Genomic DNA, 19,882 nt, shown 5'->3' with positions numbered 1-19,882 from the left:
TGAGGGTGCTTGAGGTTTCAGCCACCTTCGAGTTATGGCTTTTTTACCTGCGGCCAGTAGGATCTTGATGAGGGTTCTATTCTTAGAGTGTATTTCTTCTGGTATGTTGCAAAGGTACAAAACATCAAATCTGAAAGGGACAGTGGATCTAATGACTGTCTGAATAGCTTGATGGATACTTTTCCAATATTCCTTAAGCACAGGACATGATCAAAATACATTAAAGTGATTTGCATCTTCAGTCTGGCATTGTCTCCAACACTCTGTGTTAGTGTTGTTGCCAGATTTATAAGCTGTCTCAAATATATTCAGTAACCCGTCTTCTAAATTTTCCAAATTGATATCTTTAGTTATAGTCCCAACATAATGCCGAATTTGCAGAAATCTGTAGAAGTCTTGTTGTTCAAGGTTAAATTCTTCTTTCACTGTGTCAAAGCTTTTCAGCACCCCCTTGTGTAACAAAGTACAGTATGCTGTAATACCTTGCTCTGCCCATCTACAAAACCTTTTCTCATTTGAATTAGGAAGAAAATCACTATCAAAAGCACACCACCTCAATATTTTAGCAGATTCCTGTATAGTACATAGCTTTTGAGTCTGTTTCCAAATTTTCAATGGTAAAGTAATGAGGGGGTTTGTCTTATCTGAAAGGTAGTCCAATAATTTTACATCTGAAATAACAGCTTGAAGTGGGACATTAGTGGAGAGTGCCAGATCCAAATCCTTCCATCTTGCAACATAACTGGGGTTGCACCAACGTACAAGAGGTCGAAGCTGAGCTGCATAATAATACTCTAACAGGCATGGGAGACCCAGCCCCCCATACTCTTTTTTTTTAAGTTGTAAAGTTCTATACCTGATTCTTGGCTTTTTACCCATCCATATATATCTCAATATGAGTTTGTTCCATTCTGTAAATTGTTGTTTTTATATTTCTATCGGCAGCGATTGAAATAAGTACAGCAGGTGGGGTAGAATAGTCATTTTAACGGATTCTATCCTTGAACTTAAGTTAAGAAAAGGAATAAGATGCCATCTTCTTATATCCACTTTTATTTTAGAATTTAGGGGGCCATAGTTAATGTCAAATAAATTTGCCAAATCCTTTGGAAGATGTACACCCAAATATTTAATTGATTTTGCTTCCCATTTCAATTTATATTTTCTTTGGCATTTCTCAAAGACAACTTCCATCAGTCCAGTACGTACCCACCTCTTTAGTGAAGATACAAAATGCCTTTGTGGTTAATCTAAACCACACAGAACTATACAATACTGTTATCATACTGGCACTACAATTTTTATTTTTATTTTTTTTTATTGTGAGAATTTTGCAGTTTACAAATCCAGCATGTGCCAACACATTTCATTAAACTGTTAATACGAAGACATCGGATGATGTGATTTTCAGAGAGCAGCTCTATTTCTTGTACTCATCAGATGATATAATCACCTCAGCACCATCCTGCCTTAAGTGAGCCACATGTAACATTTATTATAATATGTTTAATTTAACTACACTTTTTCACAAAGCAAGGTTTTATGTTAATGTGTATATAAATCCTCATAAAAACTTGAGTGATCCTCTCAAACACATCCAAAGACAGGACATGTAGGCAACAGTATGCAACAGATAGAATTTACTGTCCGACAGCCTTTAGGTTAAATCTTGTTGAACGTTTTTCTGTGCTTTGGTTTTGACATTCTGCTTCTGTGACTTCTGCAGCAGAGCCAGGGTGTCCCGCTTCTCGATCTTTCTGAGTTGTTTCTTCTTCATCCTCTTGATCTTTGCCGTGTTCCGGATCTGCGATACGAAAGAGACAAAAGAGATTGAACAGTTATCTCATGCACAGACGTGATCATTTAGAAACATCATTCACCGAACATTTAATGCATTTAACACTAGTTAGAGGTTCTCTTTAATGTCTAAGAGTGTAAAGCATGTGGGAGCCATCATCAGACTCTAGAAAAAAGGCTGATTTATGTATTCAGTTCTGTGCATATGACATTAGATAGTAAAATAGAGTATTATATTGAGAATATGCTATGCTTGATAATGGTAGCAGTAACCCTTCCAGTTACTAACATTATTGATCCACTAAGCTTATTGTGAACCTGTTTAACTGTGTTTGTGTGAACAACTGCCAACGCACCACTTGAACAATCTCTGCTTTGCGTTCGTTCTCTTCCCGGCGTTTCAAGTTTTCTTCTCTTCTTTTCCTCTTTTCCTATTAAGAAAGGTCAAACATAATACATAAGACGTGCAAATGGACTTATGTTACAAGCTGACGGTGATCACACAGCTGTCGCCTACCTCCTTCTGTTTGGCTTTCTCCTCTTTAAGCTGCAAAGCATACTGTTTAACAAACTCCTTCTCCCGCCTGGCCACCATCTTCTTCTCCCAAGAGGTGCACAACGGTTTGTCCCTCACCACCGCAGAGAACCTGGATGACAAAAAAGAAGAAAGAAATCACATTTTTAAACTGTGTTTTCTCTTCCAGTGGATCCACATTGCTTATAGAGAGGTGGTCAATACAGTTGCTATGTCCTGTCAGATTGTTTTATACCAATGTATAACCTAATCTGTTCATAACATAAGCCAGTGACATGTGGCCTCTTAACACAAACTCTCTTCCCAGCTATGATGCTCTATAAATGTGCGATTTGTTGTCACTAAAATAAAGTATTTAGGAGATTCTGAGAAAGCAGGTAAATTCCAATACAGGTTTTTGGGATTCATGTACAGCTTTTGATCCATTTCAGAATCATTTTACAGTTTATGTTTTTTTTTTTTTTAAACTGGGGGGTCTCTGTTGCTTATTTATCTGCTCTCCTATTTGTACCTCAGAGGTGCCCATGAGCTCTCTTTAACATCTCATGCTGAATAACTCCTAAAGCAGACAACTTTAAATGAATATTCCTTTAAACTAAAAACATAAAATACAGTTAAATGTCTGTCATGTCTAACATCAGATCACTGCTCGTCACTGGATCAGGCTGCTGGCTTTCTTCACCTCTGCTTGTTGCGGTTCTTCCACACTCTTCCTGACTTGGGTTTTCCCAGAGGAATGACTGGACTCTGTTTCCCACTGGGAGCCACACGAGCTTTCTTCTTCGGGACGGTCTCTAAACTCGTGGGCGCAGTTTCTGCCGGTGCAAGCCCGGACAGAGGACCGTCTCCGCCGCCGTTAGCTTCGTCTGTACCCGCCGCTGCAGCCTCAGTCTGCGGCTCTGCGGGCTCCGACACGGCGCCCGGCTCCGGTTCCGTGTTGGACGTCTCCTCCGCCACAATCTCAGGTTTTTGCTCTGATTCCTCCGTGTGTTGCTCTTCCTCCTGCGCCGGCAGCTCCTGGATAACAGACCTTCTGGTCCTCCGGCTGGGAGTCCTCACCGGGGCTTCAGAGTCCAGCAGCGCGGCAGGAGTTCTCACTCTGCGGCCGCTGCGGGTCCGTCTGGTCTCCATCGGAGGCTCCTCGTCCTGCGGTTCATCTGGTCCTGCTTCAGACGCGGGGGTTTCTTCTGACGCGGCCTTCGCTCTCTTCGGCATATTTTCTAATTAAACGGACTAAACGCACATTACTGTACTAAACTTCTGAACCCACGTGTGTTTGCTTCTCCCAGCGCTGTGTACGTCACTCTGTTTCCGGAACTAAAGTGGACAATAAACAACACAGCAGCGCATTACCGCCGCCAGCAGGTCAGGAGGGAAACTGCAGGGAAGAATTTACTTCACAAATACAATCAAAACATAATTTCAATTATTAATACATCGTTAATTAATACATAGTTAGAGCAAGAGGCTTCAAAGGTGTGTATTTGTTACAGTAGTAGAAGCTGCAGCATGTGGCGTAAAAGGGACATCTACCATGGTGTATTATAAGGTTAGAGATGTAGCTGAGAGAGAGATCATGAAAGGTCTTAAAAGGAATCTATTATATCCTAAAATTTGGCCTATAACATACTGGGATCCAATAAAGAGACTGCAAAGAGGCTAAAACAGGAGTTCTGTTTAATCTGGAGTTGATCAGTAGCTTTTTGGTTTAAGCAAGTAAAAAGGCTGACGCAGTTATCCAACTGTGACGAAATAAAAGCCTGCAAAATGGTTTCTTTCTCTTTTAGACACAAGACACACATAGCACATTGAATATAGTCCAACTAAATGGTTTAAATTACCATTAGCATTGCTTAAATAATATTCTTCATTGGTCAAAATGCCCAAACAATCCATGTTTTATCACTGATTCACAGTAGCCTCTAGCTTTGCCTTACTGTTTCCACCATTGGGTTTAAATCCATATCTATTTTGTTATGTTATACAAATGGCTAAGATGCAGTGGCTGTAAGTTTTTTTTTGTACCGAATCACAATTGCATCAAGTTTCTGTTCACATTTACCTATTGTGGTTGATTGTTCACTTTCTAGATTGCACTTTGAAATCACTGTATTCCTTGAAAGGCATATATATATATATATAATTATTATTATTATTATTATTTTAAATGATAATTCTTTCAAACAGCTTGCTTTTTCATTCAATTGAAAAGGCTACTTTATCATTTTTCTCAATACAATTCATTTTCCCTGCTAACATTTACTGAACTTTTAGACCACAATTTGATCTGTGACCATTGCTCACCATCAAACCTCGTGCGTAAAAGGCGCAACGCTGCCATCTACTGATGGATACACCTGGGTACGCTACCATCCTATCACATGATTTACTTCCGTAACTCATGATCCTGCACACATTCAAAATACCATAGCACACTCAGGGAAGTAAGACTGTAGAGGACTGTATTGCTGAATGTCGAAGTGTTTTGGTAAAAGTTTTCGTTTGAAAGGGAAAACAGGGCTCGTGTGAGGATTCATCATGTCTCCGCTCAGAACTGGCTGCATGATGCTGCTGCTCCTGGTTGGACAATCAGTGAGTAAATCTGTTTTCACTGTTGACTTAAAGTTTTTCAAACTCTGGTTTGAAGGATTAGCCTTTACGCACAACTCTGCACTTTCAGTACACGAACATCCAAAACAGATAGCAGAAGTGGATTGACGTAAAGCTTCGCCACCAGAATTCAAAACGCAGAACTGGGACCCGTCATTGTTCCCACATTGGTGACAAATGCTTTGTTCACATCAGTACTGCTTGATAAAACTGGGGTGAATGTTAAACTTTTCATTTCTTGTGTGTTCTTGTTTAGCACACAGGTACAACTTTTCCATAAGTGTGTACATATCTCACATTTAAATGTAAATATCGATCAGAGCTTAAAACCCCTTCCACACAGCAACGTTTTATAAGTTTGTATACTGAAATATTATGCACCACCTTATGTGCCCCAATGAGGTTGCCATATCTGACATCAGCTGATGTGTCAGCTCTGTGCCATAAAATCATGAATCTTTATGGAACATAATGTGCTGACTTGTCTTTACACAAATTCTGACCACTACAGTGCTTATAGATTGAGGTTTGAGTCAAATTGTGTTGTGTTGACCTGCAGCTCGGGGCATCTCCGTCATTCAGCCTGGACTACAAGAATGACTGCTTCCGTAAGGATGGAGAAAGGTTTCGGTATATATCAGGAAGCATCCATTACAGCAGGATCCCCAGAGTCTACTGGAAAGATCGGCTGCTCAAGATGTACATGGCAGGACTGAATGCCATCCAGACGTAGGTTCACCTCCAGTCTTACTCTGACTCTATTTATTTCAGTCACGTGTCTTTGGGATTGTTCCACGTTCCAGATGGCTTCATTATAAAAACCTGAAGAGTTTTGAAACTCAGGTTAGGCGATTATTGCTTAAGAAAAGATTTTTATATCACTAAACTCTCTGTTTGTCTGGAGTCACATGTGCTGCGCTAGAGTGAAGAGTCACGTTTAGAAAAGAAAAAACCAGTAGGTGGATCAGCTGATAAATCAATGAATAGGAAAATGAACATCCAACTATTTTTGAATAACTAGTTTTATCAAGCTAACATGTAAAAGATCCACAACTGCCAGTTTCCCAAATATGAGAATTGGATTTTCTCTGTTTCATAATAATGTAAGTTGAAAAAATTATGATGTGCATGTTTAAATGCACATTTTTACTACTGCTATGATGCTTAATGACCTAAATGGTGAGTTTATTACTTGTTATTTAACAGAGAACACACCATGATATGTGTAAAATCTGGGTGAAAGCAACTTTTCTTTTTCATGCAGTCAGAACAGTGAGATCTACATTTGTATTTGTCACTGTCCTTCTAACATCCAACATCATAGCACTTCTTTTTGTGCAATTTGAGCAATGCATGAACATTAATTAAGAATTGACACAGTGCTTTTGAGAGTGCAGTATCACAAAACAAAACATCCCAATACTCAAGTGTGTGGATATTTTCTTACATCTGTAGCTCTTTCACAAGTAAATGATTTATGAAATAGAAGCAAAGTATTCTGTATTGAAAGTTAGCTGTGAATTAAGCTCACAGTTATCTTGATAAAGAACTAAGGAGTTTCTTCATTTGTCAGACTTTTTCATTTGCTAGAACTTTGCTCCAGTGTTTTGTTCGGCTAATACTGACACTTCAGTACACTTTGCAGGTACATTCCATGGAACTACCATGAAGAGTCTCCAGGCCGGTACAATTTTAGTGGAGACAGAGATGTGGAGTACTTCCTGAAGCTGGCCCAGGAGATCGGTTTACTGGTCATCCTTCGGCCAGGACCCTACATATGTGGGGAGTGGGACATGGTGAGGGAGGCTGCCAGTAAATGTGCTTACTTTGTGTTTCGAGGCTACTCAGTCATGCAGGAAACTGAGCATCAGAAATATACTCGGAGATCTTATAGTAAAAATGTATTTTGTACTCTGCTGAAGGATGTCAGCCCATATTAACTGAGGATGATATGATATTAGGTGGATGATTGGATCCTACAGTGTAACAGTTTTGTCCACTGAGCCAAAACTACAGTCATAGGTGTACTACTTCTATAATGTGCTATTGCTGTAATTAAATCTAAGAAAATGTGTTTAGTAGTGTTATGGGGAAAGTGTGAGCACACGGACGAGCAGCAGAGTGCATCATTTGAGTTAAAAAAAAAGAAAGAAAAAAAAAGAATCTAAAGTAGTATCCCTTTTAAGATTAAGCTAGAATTGAATTTTGTAAAATGTGGTATATTTTTATTTTAGTTATTATTTCTTGGTGTAATCCTGTCAACTAGGGTGGTCTGCCTGCCTGGCTTCTCAGCAAGAAAAACATTGTGCTGCGATCCTCAGATCCAGGTGAGAAACAAAGAGGGTGAGTGATGGAAAAACAACACAACTAGTGTACAGCAGCATACACATCGTTGTAATTTGTATCTTCTAGATTACATCACAGCTGTAGATAAATGGATGGGGAAGCTACTGCCTATGATGAAGCCTTATCTCTATCAGAATGGTGGTCCCATCATCACTGTGCAGGTGAGTGTGGAGCTCATTTCTGCACGTTTGTACCTGTTGTCGAACATCACATATCAATACAGGACTTAATTTGATGGGAGAAATTAACATCTCACTAATGACGTACCCATTGCTGATAGGTGGAGAATGAATACGGCAGTTACTTCGCCTGTGACTACAACTACATGCGCCACCTGTCCAAGCTGTTCCGGTCCCACTTGGGTGACGAGGTGGTGCTGTTCACCACAGACGGGGCTGGAGTTGGCTACCTTAAGTGTGGTGCAATACAAGGCCTCTATGCTACTGTTGACTTTGGACCAGGTAGGTACCGGTCATTGTCTACTCAGCAAACAGTAAAAACAATAAAGCAACACACAAATACAAGCACTAAAAGCTGAAACAATATAGTGTGTTGATAAGCTAAGATTTAAACTTAACAGAGATACAATACACATCAAGGTTCACTGGATTAAGTTTTTCAGATTTAAATCCGCTTCTTGTTCTCCTCTACTCTGACTCAATGTCCTCTGTTAGATTAGTCAGAAGTCACGGGGGAAGTTGCACAAATAAGTGTTTGCTTGTCTTTGCCTTTTGATTCTGTTAGGGGCAAATATAACCGCTGCCTTCGATGCACAGCGACACGCTGAGCCTCATGGACCTCTGGTGAGCATCTCTCTCTGTACATCTTAAATTTAAACAGCGTGACACTTTTCCTCTCATGTGCTGCTCATAATGCTGCTTCTTGATTCACAGGTGAACTCTGAATTTTACACTGGCTGGCTGGACCACTGGGGATCAGCTCACTCCGTCGTGTCGCCTGCTGCGGTGGCCAAGTCCCTCAGTGAGATGCTGGCGAGGGGAGCAAATGTTAACTTGTGAGTCTACAGATTCCTATGAAAGGTTTCAATGCACTGATGCAGACGGACAAAGACATAACATTGGTATAACAGATGTACAGATTCACCACAAGAGCTGCCAACGTTGCTCTACTACTTTGCAAAGACGGTTGTAACATTCTAAACAGACATTCGTGGTCCAAAGATGATGAGTCCTGATTTTTCTTGTTGTGTCACCATGAGATTAACAACAACGCTGTTGGATGGGCTGGCATTTAATTTGGGTAAAACATTCAAATTGCCATCAAGGTGAATTGTAATAACTTTGCTGATTCCTTAACCTATTACCCTACTCCATCCTGGGTTAAAATGTAAATTTGTCAAATGCTACCTAAATTAAATAATTCCAAAATTATCATATTTCAAGGATAGCTACCATACATTCCAACTCAGACAACAGACAACCAACTATGGAATTTTTAGTTTACAAGGTGTGTCAGAAAAGTTTCAGGACTGGTGTCACAAAAGATCTATTTCAAATCCAAACTACAAACTCCAAGTTTCCCCCTTTGAAGTAATCTCCCTGGAGTCTAATGCACTTTCCCAGCCTTCTCTGCCACGCTGCCATGCACTCCTGGAAGGATTCTTTCAGGATCCTCCGCAGCTCCGTCGTCACAGCCATCTTGATGTCGTCCACATCTTCAAAACGAGTCCCTTGATGAGCCCCTTGAGCTTGGGGAAGAGGGAAAAATCCCACGGAGCCAGGTGGGGTGAGTAGGGAGGTTGCTCCAGCACGGCGATGTTCTTCTCAGCCAGGAACTGTGGGATGCTGAGGACATTGTGAGCAGGCGCGTTGTCATGGTGAAGCAGCCACGACTTGTCCTGCCACAGCTTTCACCTCTTCTTATACAGTGAGCAAAGCAAAACCCGCAGGATGTCTATGTAGACATGCTGATTGATCGTCTGAAGGGGAAAACTCATAGTTTGTAGTTTGGGTTTGAAATATATCTTTTGTGACACCAGTCTTGGAACTTTCCTACACAGCTCGTATATGAATCACTGCGAGTGGCCAAAGGTCTGTGCTGTGGTTCAGGCTGGTTTCAATCACATCTGCAGGAATTCACCCCTATGGAAGAAAAAGCAAATATTACAAATTGATTGATAAATTATTCTATCAATATAATAGCAAACAAAATTATTGGTACCTAGTTTATTACTGTACATCTGCAACTGCACAAAACCTTTTGTGGACAAGAAAAACTAATAAAGCTCATGTCTTGATAGGTTGAAGTGTAATTCACAGTGTTAGTTCCTTATTTCTGTCCCTCGTTCCTCCTCTCACAGGTACATGTTCATAGGAGGGACAAACTTTGGATACTGGAATGGTGAGTTCCCTTTTCACACTGGTTTGATGAGATGATAATATTTCAAATGACTCACGCATAACGCAAACTACAGAGTCAAGATAAGCATGGCACCTCCTCAATAAAACAAGAGCTCCTCAGAAACCAAGATTGGTGAAATGTTTGGAGGTCTCCAAAATACTGACGAAATGCTATTTTTGCCGTGCATTTCTACTTCTCTGTATCTTCATCGTCATGGATCATGAGTAACTTTAGGCTATTATTGACGTGTGATTCATGCATGAGGGTGGTTCTTCACTGTTTCATCTAAATAAAGATGCTGGTGTTCATGCTGTTCTGTTGAAATGTGGTGCAATATCATAAACTTCTCTCACTTCAACTTAAAGAAGCAGACAGCAGTGGCTACTTTCATCTGTTTTCTTATTATGCACATTCTTATTAATAGGAATAAAGATGAACAAAAGCTAAATCAAGCACCCTATAAATGCATCTGTTGTTTCTGACCCTGAAAGTAATAGTAACTTGTGTCTTTCCAAAATGATTACTTCAGGAACTTACTTGTGTCTTAAAACCCTCAGGCGCCAATGACCCGTTCGACGCTCAGCCCACAAGCTACGACTACGATGCCCCGCTCTCGGAAGCAGGAGACCTCACAGAGAAATACTTTGCCATTCGAGACGTGATCAAAATGGTACAAACACAATTTGTTTTGCTTTTGCAGCCTCCGATATTTGGCAGTGAAACTAACAGTGTGTTGTTAATGTACACTAACATTTTCCTCCATTAAGTCATTGTTTTTAATCTTATTTCCAGTATACATTATCTGGAAAAACTAATTTATTTTCCCACAACAGTACCATAAGATACCAGAGGGACCAATACCACCAACAACCCCAAAGTATGCATACGGTGTCGTTCCAATGAAGAAGGTAGGTGCTGGGATGTCTTTTGGTTTATAGAAGGTCCTACTGTGTTCTAATTCATTCAATCTTGACTTTTTAGCACTATATTACAGAATTCTGACAGCTTGACAATGAATGAGTGTTGACTTATTACTTCTATCATGAAGATTACATAGTACAATGTTATCTCATGCCTCCTGCAGCTCCAGACTTTATCAGACGCCTTAGAAAAACTGTCTTTCTCTGGTCCTGTCAAAGGCGTGTATCCTCAGACTTTCATCGACTTGAATCAGGTATCCTTCAGTATTTTCTGTTTTAATTAAGTGAATTAGTAATTGTTGCATTTTCCCCCTGGTTTTCCAGCAGTAGCAATTTTATTGATGATGAATTACGTTTTGCCCTCTAGGCGTTTGGGTACGTGCTCTATAGGACCACTCTGCCTGTTAACTGCACCACGCCAACTCCGCTGTCATCCCCACTGAACGGAGTCCACGATAGAGCGTATGTGTCAGTGGATGGGGTGAGTCGGTTTGTTTCATGGTTTATTTTAACAGGTGGTATATGCAGGTCCACACACAGGCCTTCTTGATTTGAACATATTTTACCATATGTCATTACTAAGTCAGTTAAAAGTAAAGCTAGGTATTAAACCTCAATTCCATTTTTGGAGCACCAGCCTTATTTCACAAATGTGCACTTTTTCAGTGAGATTTTATTAAACTCTTTTACAGCTGCTTTTTTTGATGAGACGAAAAACTTATCTTAGTTGTCAGATATTATAATTTGTCAAAAAAAAAAAAGAAGCATCATATAACAAGCTGGTTTGCACTGATCACCAAAGTCTGAGATTGTAGGGATGTCCCACTCCAACCTTAAAGACATTTTCCCTGCACTGATGTTGCTGTTTTAGTCAGTGGAGAAATGATATGGGCTACAAAGGTAGCTTTGCTACATGTCCCACTGGGATAAAAATCCCATTTGCTGGTGATTATTAAGTATGGAAGCACTGAACTGTCACGACTCAAAAAAAAAAACAAAAAACAAAACAGATCAGTATCTTGTTATAACTTGAAAAGTTTCTCACTGTAACGAGAAATTGTTTCAACGCTATAACGAGATATCACGTTTTAACAACATACTAACTTATCACGTTATAACGAGATACGTTTTTTTCTCGTTATAACAAGGTACTTTTTTATCTCATTATAACGTGATAAAGTTTCATGTTGGTCTCGGTGGAGGAGGACTCCTGTGCTCTGGTTGTGAACTGGCACTTGGCCGTTACAGTGGCAGCTGGCGACACCATGGCAGCCCTGAGCAATGCCCCACTGTTGAAGTTTCTACAACATCGTAGTGTGCCAGAAGAGTGCCTCTGGCATATGAAATCTCACCATGTCTCAACCTAAGCATGAAGTAGAATTTAATGAAATCATGTAAATGAGCCATATTCCTCCGTTTATCCGTGCTCTGCCCGCTGTTATAGGAAGATACTGATCCGTTTTTTTTTTTTCTCGTCTGTTTGTTTTTTTTGATGAGTGGCAGTTCAGCGCTTCCGTAATTAAGCATCACGGATGTCTTTGTCATCTTTGGCCCTTCAGTAGCTAAACCCATGACCAAGACTCTCTGCTTGTCAACACAGAACTGTCTGACGTCTGAGTGTCTGTTACTGTGTTACTGTTTGCAGTACTACCACTAGTACTTGGTTACAGCTAATCTACTATAGGCTTGTTGGAGGTGAGCTGTGTCTCTTCAAATGTCAGAGCAAGTCACGATCGAGTCAGACAGAAATCTAACCAGCATGCATTGTGCCTTGATCGCCGGTGATCAAATCTGGGCAGGTCTGGCTCATCTCGAATGAGTTCAATACTTGAAGTGTGTGCTGTCTGGCAAAATCAGATCAGCAGATACTAAAATATTCAATCACTAGGGACATCCCTATCTGATTATTTCTAAAGTGATGTCTATGTCTATGTAACCATGCATATGATTTCTGAAGGTGGCTGTGGGGATTCTGGAAAGAAACAAAGTCATTACCATCAATGTGACTGGGAAGGCTGGCAGTCAGGTTGACATACTGGTGGAGAATATGGGCCGACTCAACTACGGAGGATACATCAACGATGCAAAGGTTTTTTTTTTCTGTAGTTTTTATGGTCTTTTCTTTTTCTTTTTTTTTCTTTTTCTTTTTCTTTTTTTAATTTATCATTTGAAATATAGGCGTCAGTTTAACTACCACATGTCTTTATTGGTATTTAAATGGCTAAAGATATTAGGAATGCAGTCATGTAAAAAACAAGTGTGTCTCACAGACATTCTTGCAAACAAAGCAAACACTTTATCTTTTTTAAACAGTTCCTATCTAGTACAAAATGGATCAGTCTTTGTCAGTCAGTGTCTATCTGTAGACACTGTTTCAAACAGGATCAGAGGTTTACATGAAAAATGCAGCAATTTCTCAAGTGATGACATTATTTTTTCACATGGCTGTAGCTCAAAGTCAAATTTTCTACTTTAACTCTTTTTTTTCTGTAAAGTAAAAATTCTTAATACTTCATGACAAGTTTGGATGTCAGTTCTGATTTCTGTTTTATTATCTCAGGGTTTGCTGTCCAATCTGACCCTTGGGAAGGACACACTCACCGACTGGATCATGTACAGTCTCAGTATCGATGAAGCAGTCAACCAGGGCCTCCTTGGGGAAAAAGAGCTCACACCAAAACGTCCAACTCAGGGCGCTGGTCTCTCCCCTCCAGCCTTCTATGGTGGTAGTTTCATCATTCCTGACGGCATCCCATCCCTCCCTCAAGACACCTACATCATGCTGCCCAACTGGAGGAAGGCATGTGACCCACAATCTACAATTAGATTGAACTGAGAGCTGTTGATTTAATGTTTTATTCAGCATAAGAAAGAGAACGTTAACCACTTTCCTCTACAGTAACTCTTCTCAATGCTTCATTTTTCATGATCTTGCAGTCATACATTTTAAATTAGTGTTGAACAGTAGAATGATGTATAGATTAGAATATGGAAAGCAAACAAATCCTCAACCAATTTAAGAATGAATTTAAGTCATATATGGCACAAATAGGACACATGTGCTGTTTCAGCTTCTCAGATGCAATGATTTGCTGCTTTTCTTTGCTGTATATTGTTATAAATTAATATTATTTGGTTGTGGATGGTTGTGCAAAAATAGCTTAACATTCAGATGTCATGATGAACATTAGAAACTTTAAATGATGTGGTATTTTTCACAATTTGATTGCATTTTACGTGTAGATAAAGTGCTTCTAAATCAGTAGAAAATTTTAAGATATTAAATTATGACAGTAAAGCTTTACACTTGTAATTTCAGGACAGTGTAATGAACTCTTTTAAACTCTGTGAACTCTTTTGTTTCTTTTTTTTTTTTAATTAAAAAAGCAATTCATTTCTCATTTTGATTTTGTGTTTTTCAGGGACAAATCTGGATTAATGGCTTCAATTTAGGACGTTACTGGCCGACCCGAGGTCCTCAGGTGACACTTTTTGTCCCTTTCAACATCCTCAGCACAACTGCACCCAACAATGTGACCATCCTGGAGCTGGAAGGGGCGCCCTGCAGTCTCAAGCCCTGCACCGTGGAATTCAGTAGCACCCCCATCCTGAATGCAACCGGCCAGTCTGACCACAAACTGCACTGGGGACATTACACTAAAGAGGATTTACTGTGATGACAAGGGAACTCCATGCTGCACAAAACGAATCCATTTGCACTAGACTCACTGATGAACGAGTCCCAGATCAGGACATGAATGAAAATCATCATGTTTGATTATTTTAAAAGCGACAAGGTTAATTTTGGGACATGACATGATTGAATGCGTCTTTTTAGCCAAATCCTGTATTTTCACAGCACATTAACTGTGGGTACCTCTACCTCACTAATTCAATAGGACATTTATTTAAAGCCTCTTTTACTTGTCCTCTCAAAGGGATTATTGCTGATTAAAGCACTGTCATTTCATGGCAATGTGTATTTTGGAGAGTGTTTTATTTTTTATGTGAAACACACATCAGGGAAAACAAATCCTCAAAAGCACGGCAAACAATAGTGAAACTTTTGATCTGTGACTTTTATTCATTTTGTAAAGATTTCAATGCACTCTGAATCTGATTTAATACTTACAGTTTATGTCTTTTAAAGCAAAAAATAAAAAAGTGTCATTTTAAAAAAATTTCAGTGATCTCCTTTCAAGCGTTTTATATTGGTTGTGTGTAAGTTGTGTGTAGTGAATTGCCCACATGTGACCGAAGAAAACACTTCAAAAGTTGTTCTTTACTTGATTAACATTATTATCCAAGATTAAAATTGCTTTTCAGTGTGGTAGCAAAATTCTCAGTTATTTTTTATCAGCTAATAATAAATTCCTAGCAAAAATATTCCCCAAATAGTTTCAATTAAGAATTTTTGTTGTTTGCATATGCTGTGGATAAGACTTTTTACAGTTGTAGAATAAAACATATTTTCTGGAAACCTATAATTTAGTATTTTGTACCTTGTTTCTGTTAGGCTAATATACTATGATGTATTAGCAACAAGCTCATTTTTATGATGTATTGGCTCTGGTCGATTATTTTTCAGCTGGATGTAAAAAAATAAAAATAAAAAATAAAAATTGGATATTAATATGAAAAAAGAAAATATAGAAGAAGAGAAAAAATAATTGTGGAAAGTGCTACCTACAGCCAAATATTCTTTGATTTTATGGAGGGTTTGTGTCTCGTCCATCACAGAAGCAGGAGGTGGCGGTAACGCTCTGGTCTAACTGGAACCGCCGAAGAAGAAATGAACAGGAAGAAAACTTAGTAGCGTAGAAGAAGATGGGGGAGGCCTGCTGGAAATTTAGCGAGCATACAAGATAAGACTGCATTTTAAAAAAAAGTTTTTTTCCAGCAATGAGGTAAAAAAGAAACTCAAATGAAATATTTACAGTTAAATTGTCAATAACACACCTACGTAAGCCACGTAGCCAGCTCTAACTAGCTTAGCTTAGCGTTAGCTAGCCGGTAACATGCTAACTTCCTACACGGCTCAGGAAGCTGCCTTTGTCACTTTTAGCTGCTTGAGACGTATACAACACCCCTAATTCAATAACAACGCCTTACAGTTGTCATTTTTTAGCTTGCAGGTATCAAATCGTATGTCAAAAACTGATTGCACGCTTCTTGTTAAAGCTGTATCACCCAGTTTGCATCCGTCTGCGGTGCTTTTCTGGATGGAACAGTCATAACGTGTAAATACTCACAACTTTGTGCCTGTGGCAACAAAACAAAGTGTGTCTTTGTGAAGCTTTAACATGTCTAGTGACTGTGGGATTGTGTTCAACAGAAATGTTAGCTGTTTGTAGTGTAATCAGGCCTGACATTCAGGATGATTATAGGTAAAACTGTTGTATTGTTTCCTATTTTTAGGCTTTATATTTTTGGCATGTCTAATATAGTTGTTTAGACTGTAGTATGCATAATTTGCAGATGGGTTTTATATATAATATACAGTAATGCAATTTGCAATTAGCCTACTGTTCTAGTCATTAAAATATAAACTTGTGGATGATTTCAAGTCGTTTTCATATATACATAACATTCCAGTGACAATGTGGAGGCTGCTGTCACTTTATGGCAAATAAAAAACAGCATTAAATGACTTGCACTGTTCCCTCAAAACTAATTTCACAGGTTAAAACAACTGGATTAGTTATAATCAATTGCACAGAGTAGGCAGATTAATGCAAAGGCATAAGGATGATTGTTCCCACGGATGGTCAGTCAGTTTTTGACAGATTAACACTCTTTGGCACAACAGCAGTTAGGTATAGTCAGGCATATGAAATATATGAAATCACTCAACTTTTAGCCAAAATGCACCTAAGCTAAAATTAACCTGTGTGTATCTTTGATTCCTCAGCAGGTTATGAAGGTCTCTCGGTGTGGGACAGCTCTTGCAATGCAGCAACGTGCCAGAATGAAATACAATGCTTGGATACTGTGACACCGCCAACTGACAATAATTCACAGACATGCCGTGGTGCCAAAACAACAAGTGGAAATATCATTTTTAACCCACTCAGGCTTCTTCACACACCAGAAGTAAAAGCCCAAACTTATCAGTTTTTTGTTTAGTTAAAAAAAAATATCTGTTTTCTGTTGGTAAATAAGTTTTTAAGCAGCTATCATCCCAGAGATCATGGTGGATAATCGTTATGCCACAGCTCTGGTGATCGGCTCGGTACTGAGCCTGCTGGCAACAGTGTACCTCTCTGTGGCCGTGGGAACTCAACACTGGTACCAGTACAGCAGTCCACCGATCAAACACAAGGGCAGCAACGCCTCGGAGCTCAAAGGGGAGTTTATCAATGGCGACTTTAACGAGAAGAAATACAGCGGTGCCATGTTTCGTCTCAACGGCACTCTGGGACTGTGGTGGAGGTGCATCATGGTGCCCAGCCAGTCACATTGGTTCGACGAGCCAGGTATTACTTCCTTGTTCATAGTGGCCCACCTGTGCAGCTTTTCAGTAAATGTTTTGTCATGTGATGAATCCTCGAGGTTCTTTGTTTGAAGCATTATATTTTATTGACTGTCCAAGTTAAGATCACACACATGAGACACTGACCATGTCTCCTGAGAAGGCATCTTAAGATTTTAACTGAATTTAGTATTGGGGCAATAAAGTTTGAGCTTTTAGCCAAATTAAATGTCAACAAAATACAAAACTGTTTGATTTTTGATCTGACTTTAATTACATGGGAAAAGCTAAAGCATCAATGGGAAACATAAAGGTTATGAATACGTACTTCACATTAGCAATGACAATAAAGCCCTTTGAACTTGAACACATTGGGATTTGTGGACACATCACTGTATGTAATGGTATATATCAGTTCTAGTCAGGTTTAAATAAATTTAACTGAGAATCGTGTAAATCCAATGTTCCCATAATTCGGTCCTGCCCATTTATTTGCAACGTTTTCTGTAGCACATCCAGAAATTTCAAAGCAGTGGCTGCCTTTGTATAAACAATGCATCTAATGTTTTGTCATATTGTCCAGCCGTACACTACATTCTAGATATTATATTGATAAATGATGACGACAACGGTTAGATTTATGCTCTCTGACTTTGATTTTAGACCCCAAGCTGGAGACCTGGTGTGTGAGCTTCACTCTTCCTCAGCAGTTCGCCGTAAAGTTAAAACACCCTGAAGAGCTCAACGATGAAGATCTGCTCAGAACATGTGAGTCTATCTTTCTCGAAAAAAAGCTTATCTGTATTTTGTACAAATACTAATAATATGTTAGTTTTTCTTCTGTAAGTCCAAAGTGTAGAGAGCGTTTTACATACGTACAGCTTTTTCTAAGCCCATAGGTTTGTAATTTTTAGGCAACCATGTCAATCAAGTTCTTAATTTCTTTTCACCAATCAATTGTCTTTACCTGAAATTGTTGCTCCCTATAAAGAGCTTGTTCTCATCTTTCACCGTTCAGCTCCTGCCACTGTCTTTATGTGCACACCAGTGAATATTAGAAAATGTGGATGCACATGTTCGGAGTTCATCCTGTAATCAATGTCTTTGGTGCAGACTTGTGGAGGTGCCAGTTTCTCCTGCCCTTGGTGTCACTGGCGCTGGTATTCCTCAGTGTCCATGTTGGGGTCTGTGCCTGCCTGTGCCGTACATTCACCCCAATCCTGGGTGTAGGAGTACTTCATCTACTTGCTGGTGAGAGAGCTGTGTGCATATTCCCCCTTTTTAAACTATGGACAACAGCAAAAAATGGTGTGGAATCTGTAATGTCTCCCATGGGTTTCTGAAGGAACATATGGATTTAAGTGTAATTCTTACTGTCGCTTCAGCAGATGCATAAATGAGATGCGTAACAACAACATAGGCAGAATTGAGCAGTCAGTACAAACGTCAACATTTGTGATGAATTGTCAAAGAACAAGTCCTGCAAACATACAGATTCAAGGAGTAAGAGGCAGCTGCAGTCAGCAAAGCTTCACTTGGGTTCAAAAGTGTCCAGCTGGTTGTTTACCAAATGCAAAAATTTACATGCATGACAATTTTGTGTAGAAGTTAAAAGCCTGTTGGATTCTCCTGTTTGTCACAGTGACTATAATAAAATCTTTGCTTTGTAGACCAATGTAGATCAAAACACATTCCAGAAATTAATGTCAGCCATTTACAGTTGATGGCTTTTGTCCCTAAAGGTGTCAGAATGAACAACGTCTGAAATACAGTCCTCCAACACCTCTTGTCAAGATCACAGGACTCCCTCAATTTCTGTGACTTGTCTACAAACAAGTGCAACACAACAAATAAATAAAACAGCTATGAATGCATTTATTTTCCACCGTGGTTAGACGGCTTGTCTTGCGACTTAGTTTGTTTTGAACGTACCTTAGTTCAGCTGCTGATGATTGAACTTCATTACTACAGCCTGATGTCTGACAGGCAGTGATGCTTTTGCTCTCCTACTTCTGAGGTGAGTTTTAATTCTGTTACAGAATGTCAAGCTGTTGAATTTATGTGGTTGTGTGGCATTTTGCCTTTATTTGACAATTGATAGTGTAGAGAGGTCATGGATGTGGCAGTTTTGGAGTATGTGCCTTAACCGGGAGGTAAAGTTGAGCCACAGTGCACAGGAGCGGAGATCACTTCCTGTCAGAGCTCAGTTCCAGCTCCTTAAGTTTTCCAGCATTATACAAATCTAGAAATCAGCTTTCAGACAATGTCTCACACTGAGCGTAGAGTGATGCCTTCTTTTCTTTCACTTAGTTAATCGGCTGTAGCATCACACAGCAGCAGGATCTGAACTGTTTTCACACTGAGAGAGGAGCTGTGTGCCATTAATGCAGATGGAAACTTCATTAATTACTTCTGACCTGCTAATCTGATCTAACATGACCTTGTACACCTAAATACTTATGCTAAAGAGAACAGCTGAACTGTTGTACACAAATGTGAATTCAGGTTCAAATGTAGTTTCCTCTGGAGAATCACAAAATGTATTTATTTTGTGCATATCAGGTGGATCATTACAGGGAGCTTTATAGGGAGTTTTCAGTTTTGCTGTCTAAATGCAATAGTATTTGCAGGAGTGGTATTTTTGTAGGCATGGAACTTCTGTATCAAAATAGATCAACCTACAGTCAGCCTAATAATGAAAAAAGTTCCTTGGCCTGTAAGTTACTGTAGGTACTGCAGTGTATTTGGATGTAGGTCTGTATATACCTAAACATGTAACTGTGTCTCTTTGCAGTGCTTCATGAAGGTCAATGTTTTTCTTTAGATTCATTCAACATGTCG

At 39.4% G+C, this 19,882-nt stretch overlaps 3 protein-coding genes across 4 annotated transcripts in view; 2 read left to right on the top strand and 1 right to left on the bottom strand.

Annotated features, from left to right (window-relative positions):
• Positions 1-1,284: 1,284 nt before the first annotated feature.
• ccdc86 (coiled-coil domain containing 86) lies at positions 1,285-3,641 on the bottom strand. Its single transcript, XM_008286936.1, has 4 exons — positions 3,015-3,641; positions 2,315-2,444; positions 2,154-2,228; positions 1,285-1,804 (listed from the first exon to the last, which is right to left on the bottom strand). Exons 1-4 carry the CDS (start codon positions 3,545-3,547, stop codon positions 1,658-1,660), a joined length of 885 nt encoding a protein of 294 aa, XP_008285158.1. The 5' UTR covers positions 3,548-3,641; the 3' UTR covers positions 1,285-1,657.
• A 1,110-nt stretch (positions 3,642-4,751) lies between these two features.
• Positions 4,752-14,742, top strand: glb1 (galactosidase, beta 1). Its single transcript, XM_008286924.1, has 16 exons — positions 4,752-4,924; positions 5,502-5,671; positions 6,588-6,738; positions 7,209-7,269; positions 7,355-7,449; positions 7,569-7,749; positions 8,033-8,091; positions 8,182-8,303; positions 9,609-9,649; positions 10,207-10,319; positions 10,483-10,557; positions 10,734-10,823; positions 10,937-11,050; positions 12,527-12,658; positions 13,130-13,369; positions 13,992-14,742. Exons 1-16 carry the CDS (start codon positions 4,871-4,873, stop codon positions 14,244-14,246), a joined length of 1,953 nt encoding a protein of 650 aa, XP_008285146.1. The 5' UTR covers positions 4,752-4,870; the 3' UTR covers positions 14,247-14,742.
• A 626-nt stretch (positions 14,743-15,368) lies between these two features.
• Positions 15,369-19,882, top strand: part of cldnd1b (claudin domain containing 1b) — a 6,680-nt gene continuing 2,166 nt past the window's right edge. Inside the window, exons 1-4 of one of the 2 annotated variants that reach the window (XM_008286912.1) lie at positions 15,369-15,476; positions 16,484-17,045; positions 17,705-17,809; positions 18,155-18,292. In XM_008286912.1, the coding sequence (XP_008285134.1) occupies positions 16,760-17,045; positions 17,705-17,809; positions 18,155-18,292 (529 nt within the window). In that variant the 5' untranslated portion in view covers positions 15,369-15,476; positions 16,484-16,759. Of the gene's footprint in view, positions 15,477-16,480; positions 17,046-17,704; positions 17,810-18,154; positions 18,293-19,882 lie in introns of both variants that reach the window. The other variant, XM_008286906.1, reaches the window with a different exon arrangement.

The sequence above is a fragment of the Stegastes partitus genome, unplaced genomic scaffold, assembly GCF_000690725.1.
Source record: "Stegastes partitus isolate 25-593 unplaced genomic scaffold, Stegastes_partitus-1.0.2 Scaffold11, whole genome shotgun sequence".
NCBI lineage: Eukaryota > Metazoa > Chordata > Actinopteri > Pomacentridae > Stegastes > Stegastes partitus.
This window is presented reverse-complemented; position numbering and strand designations above follow the sequence as displayed.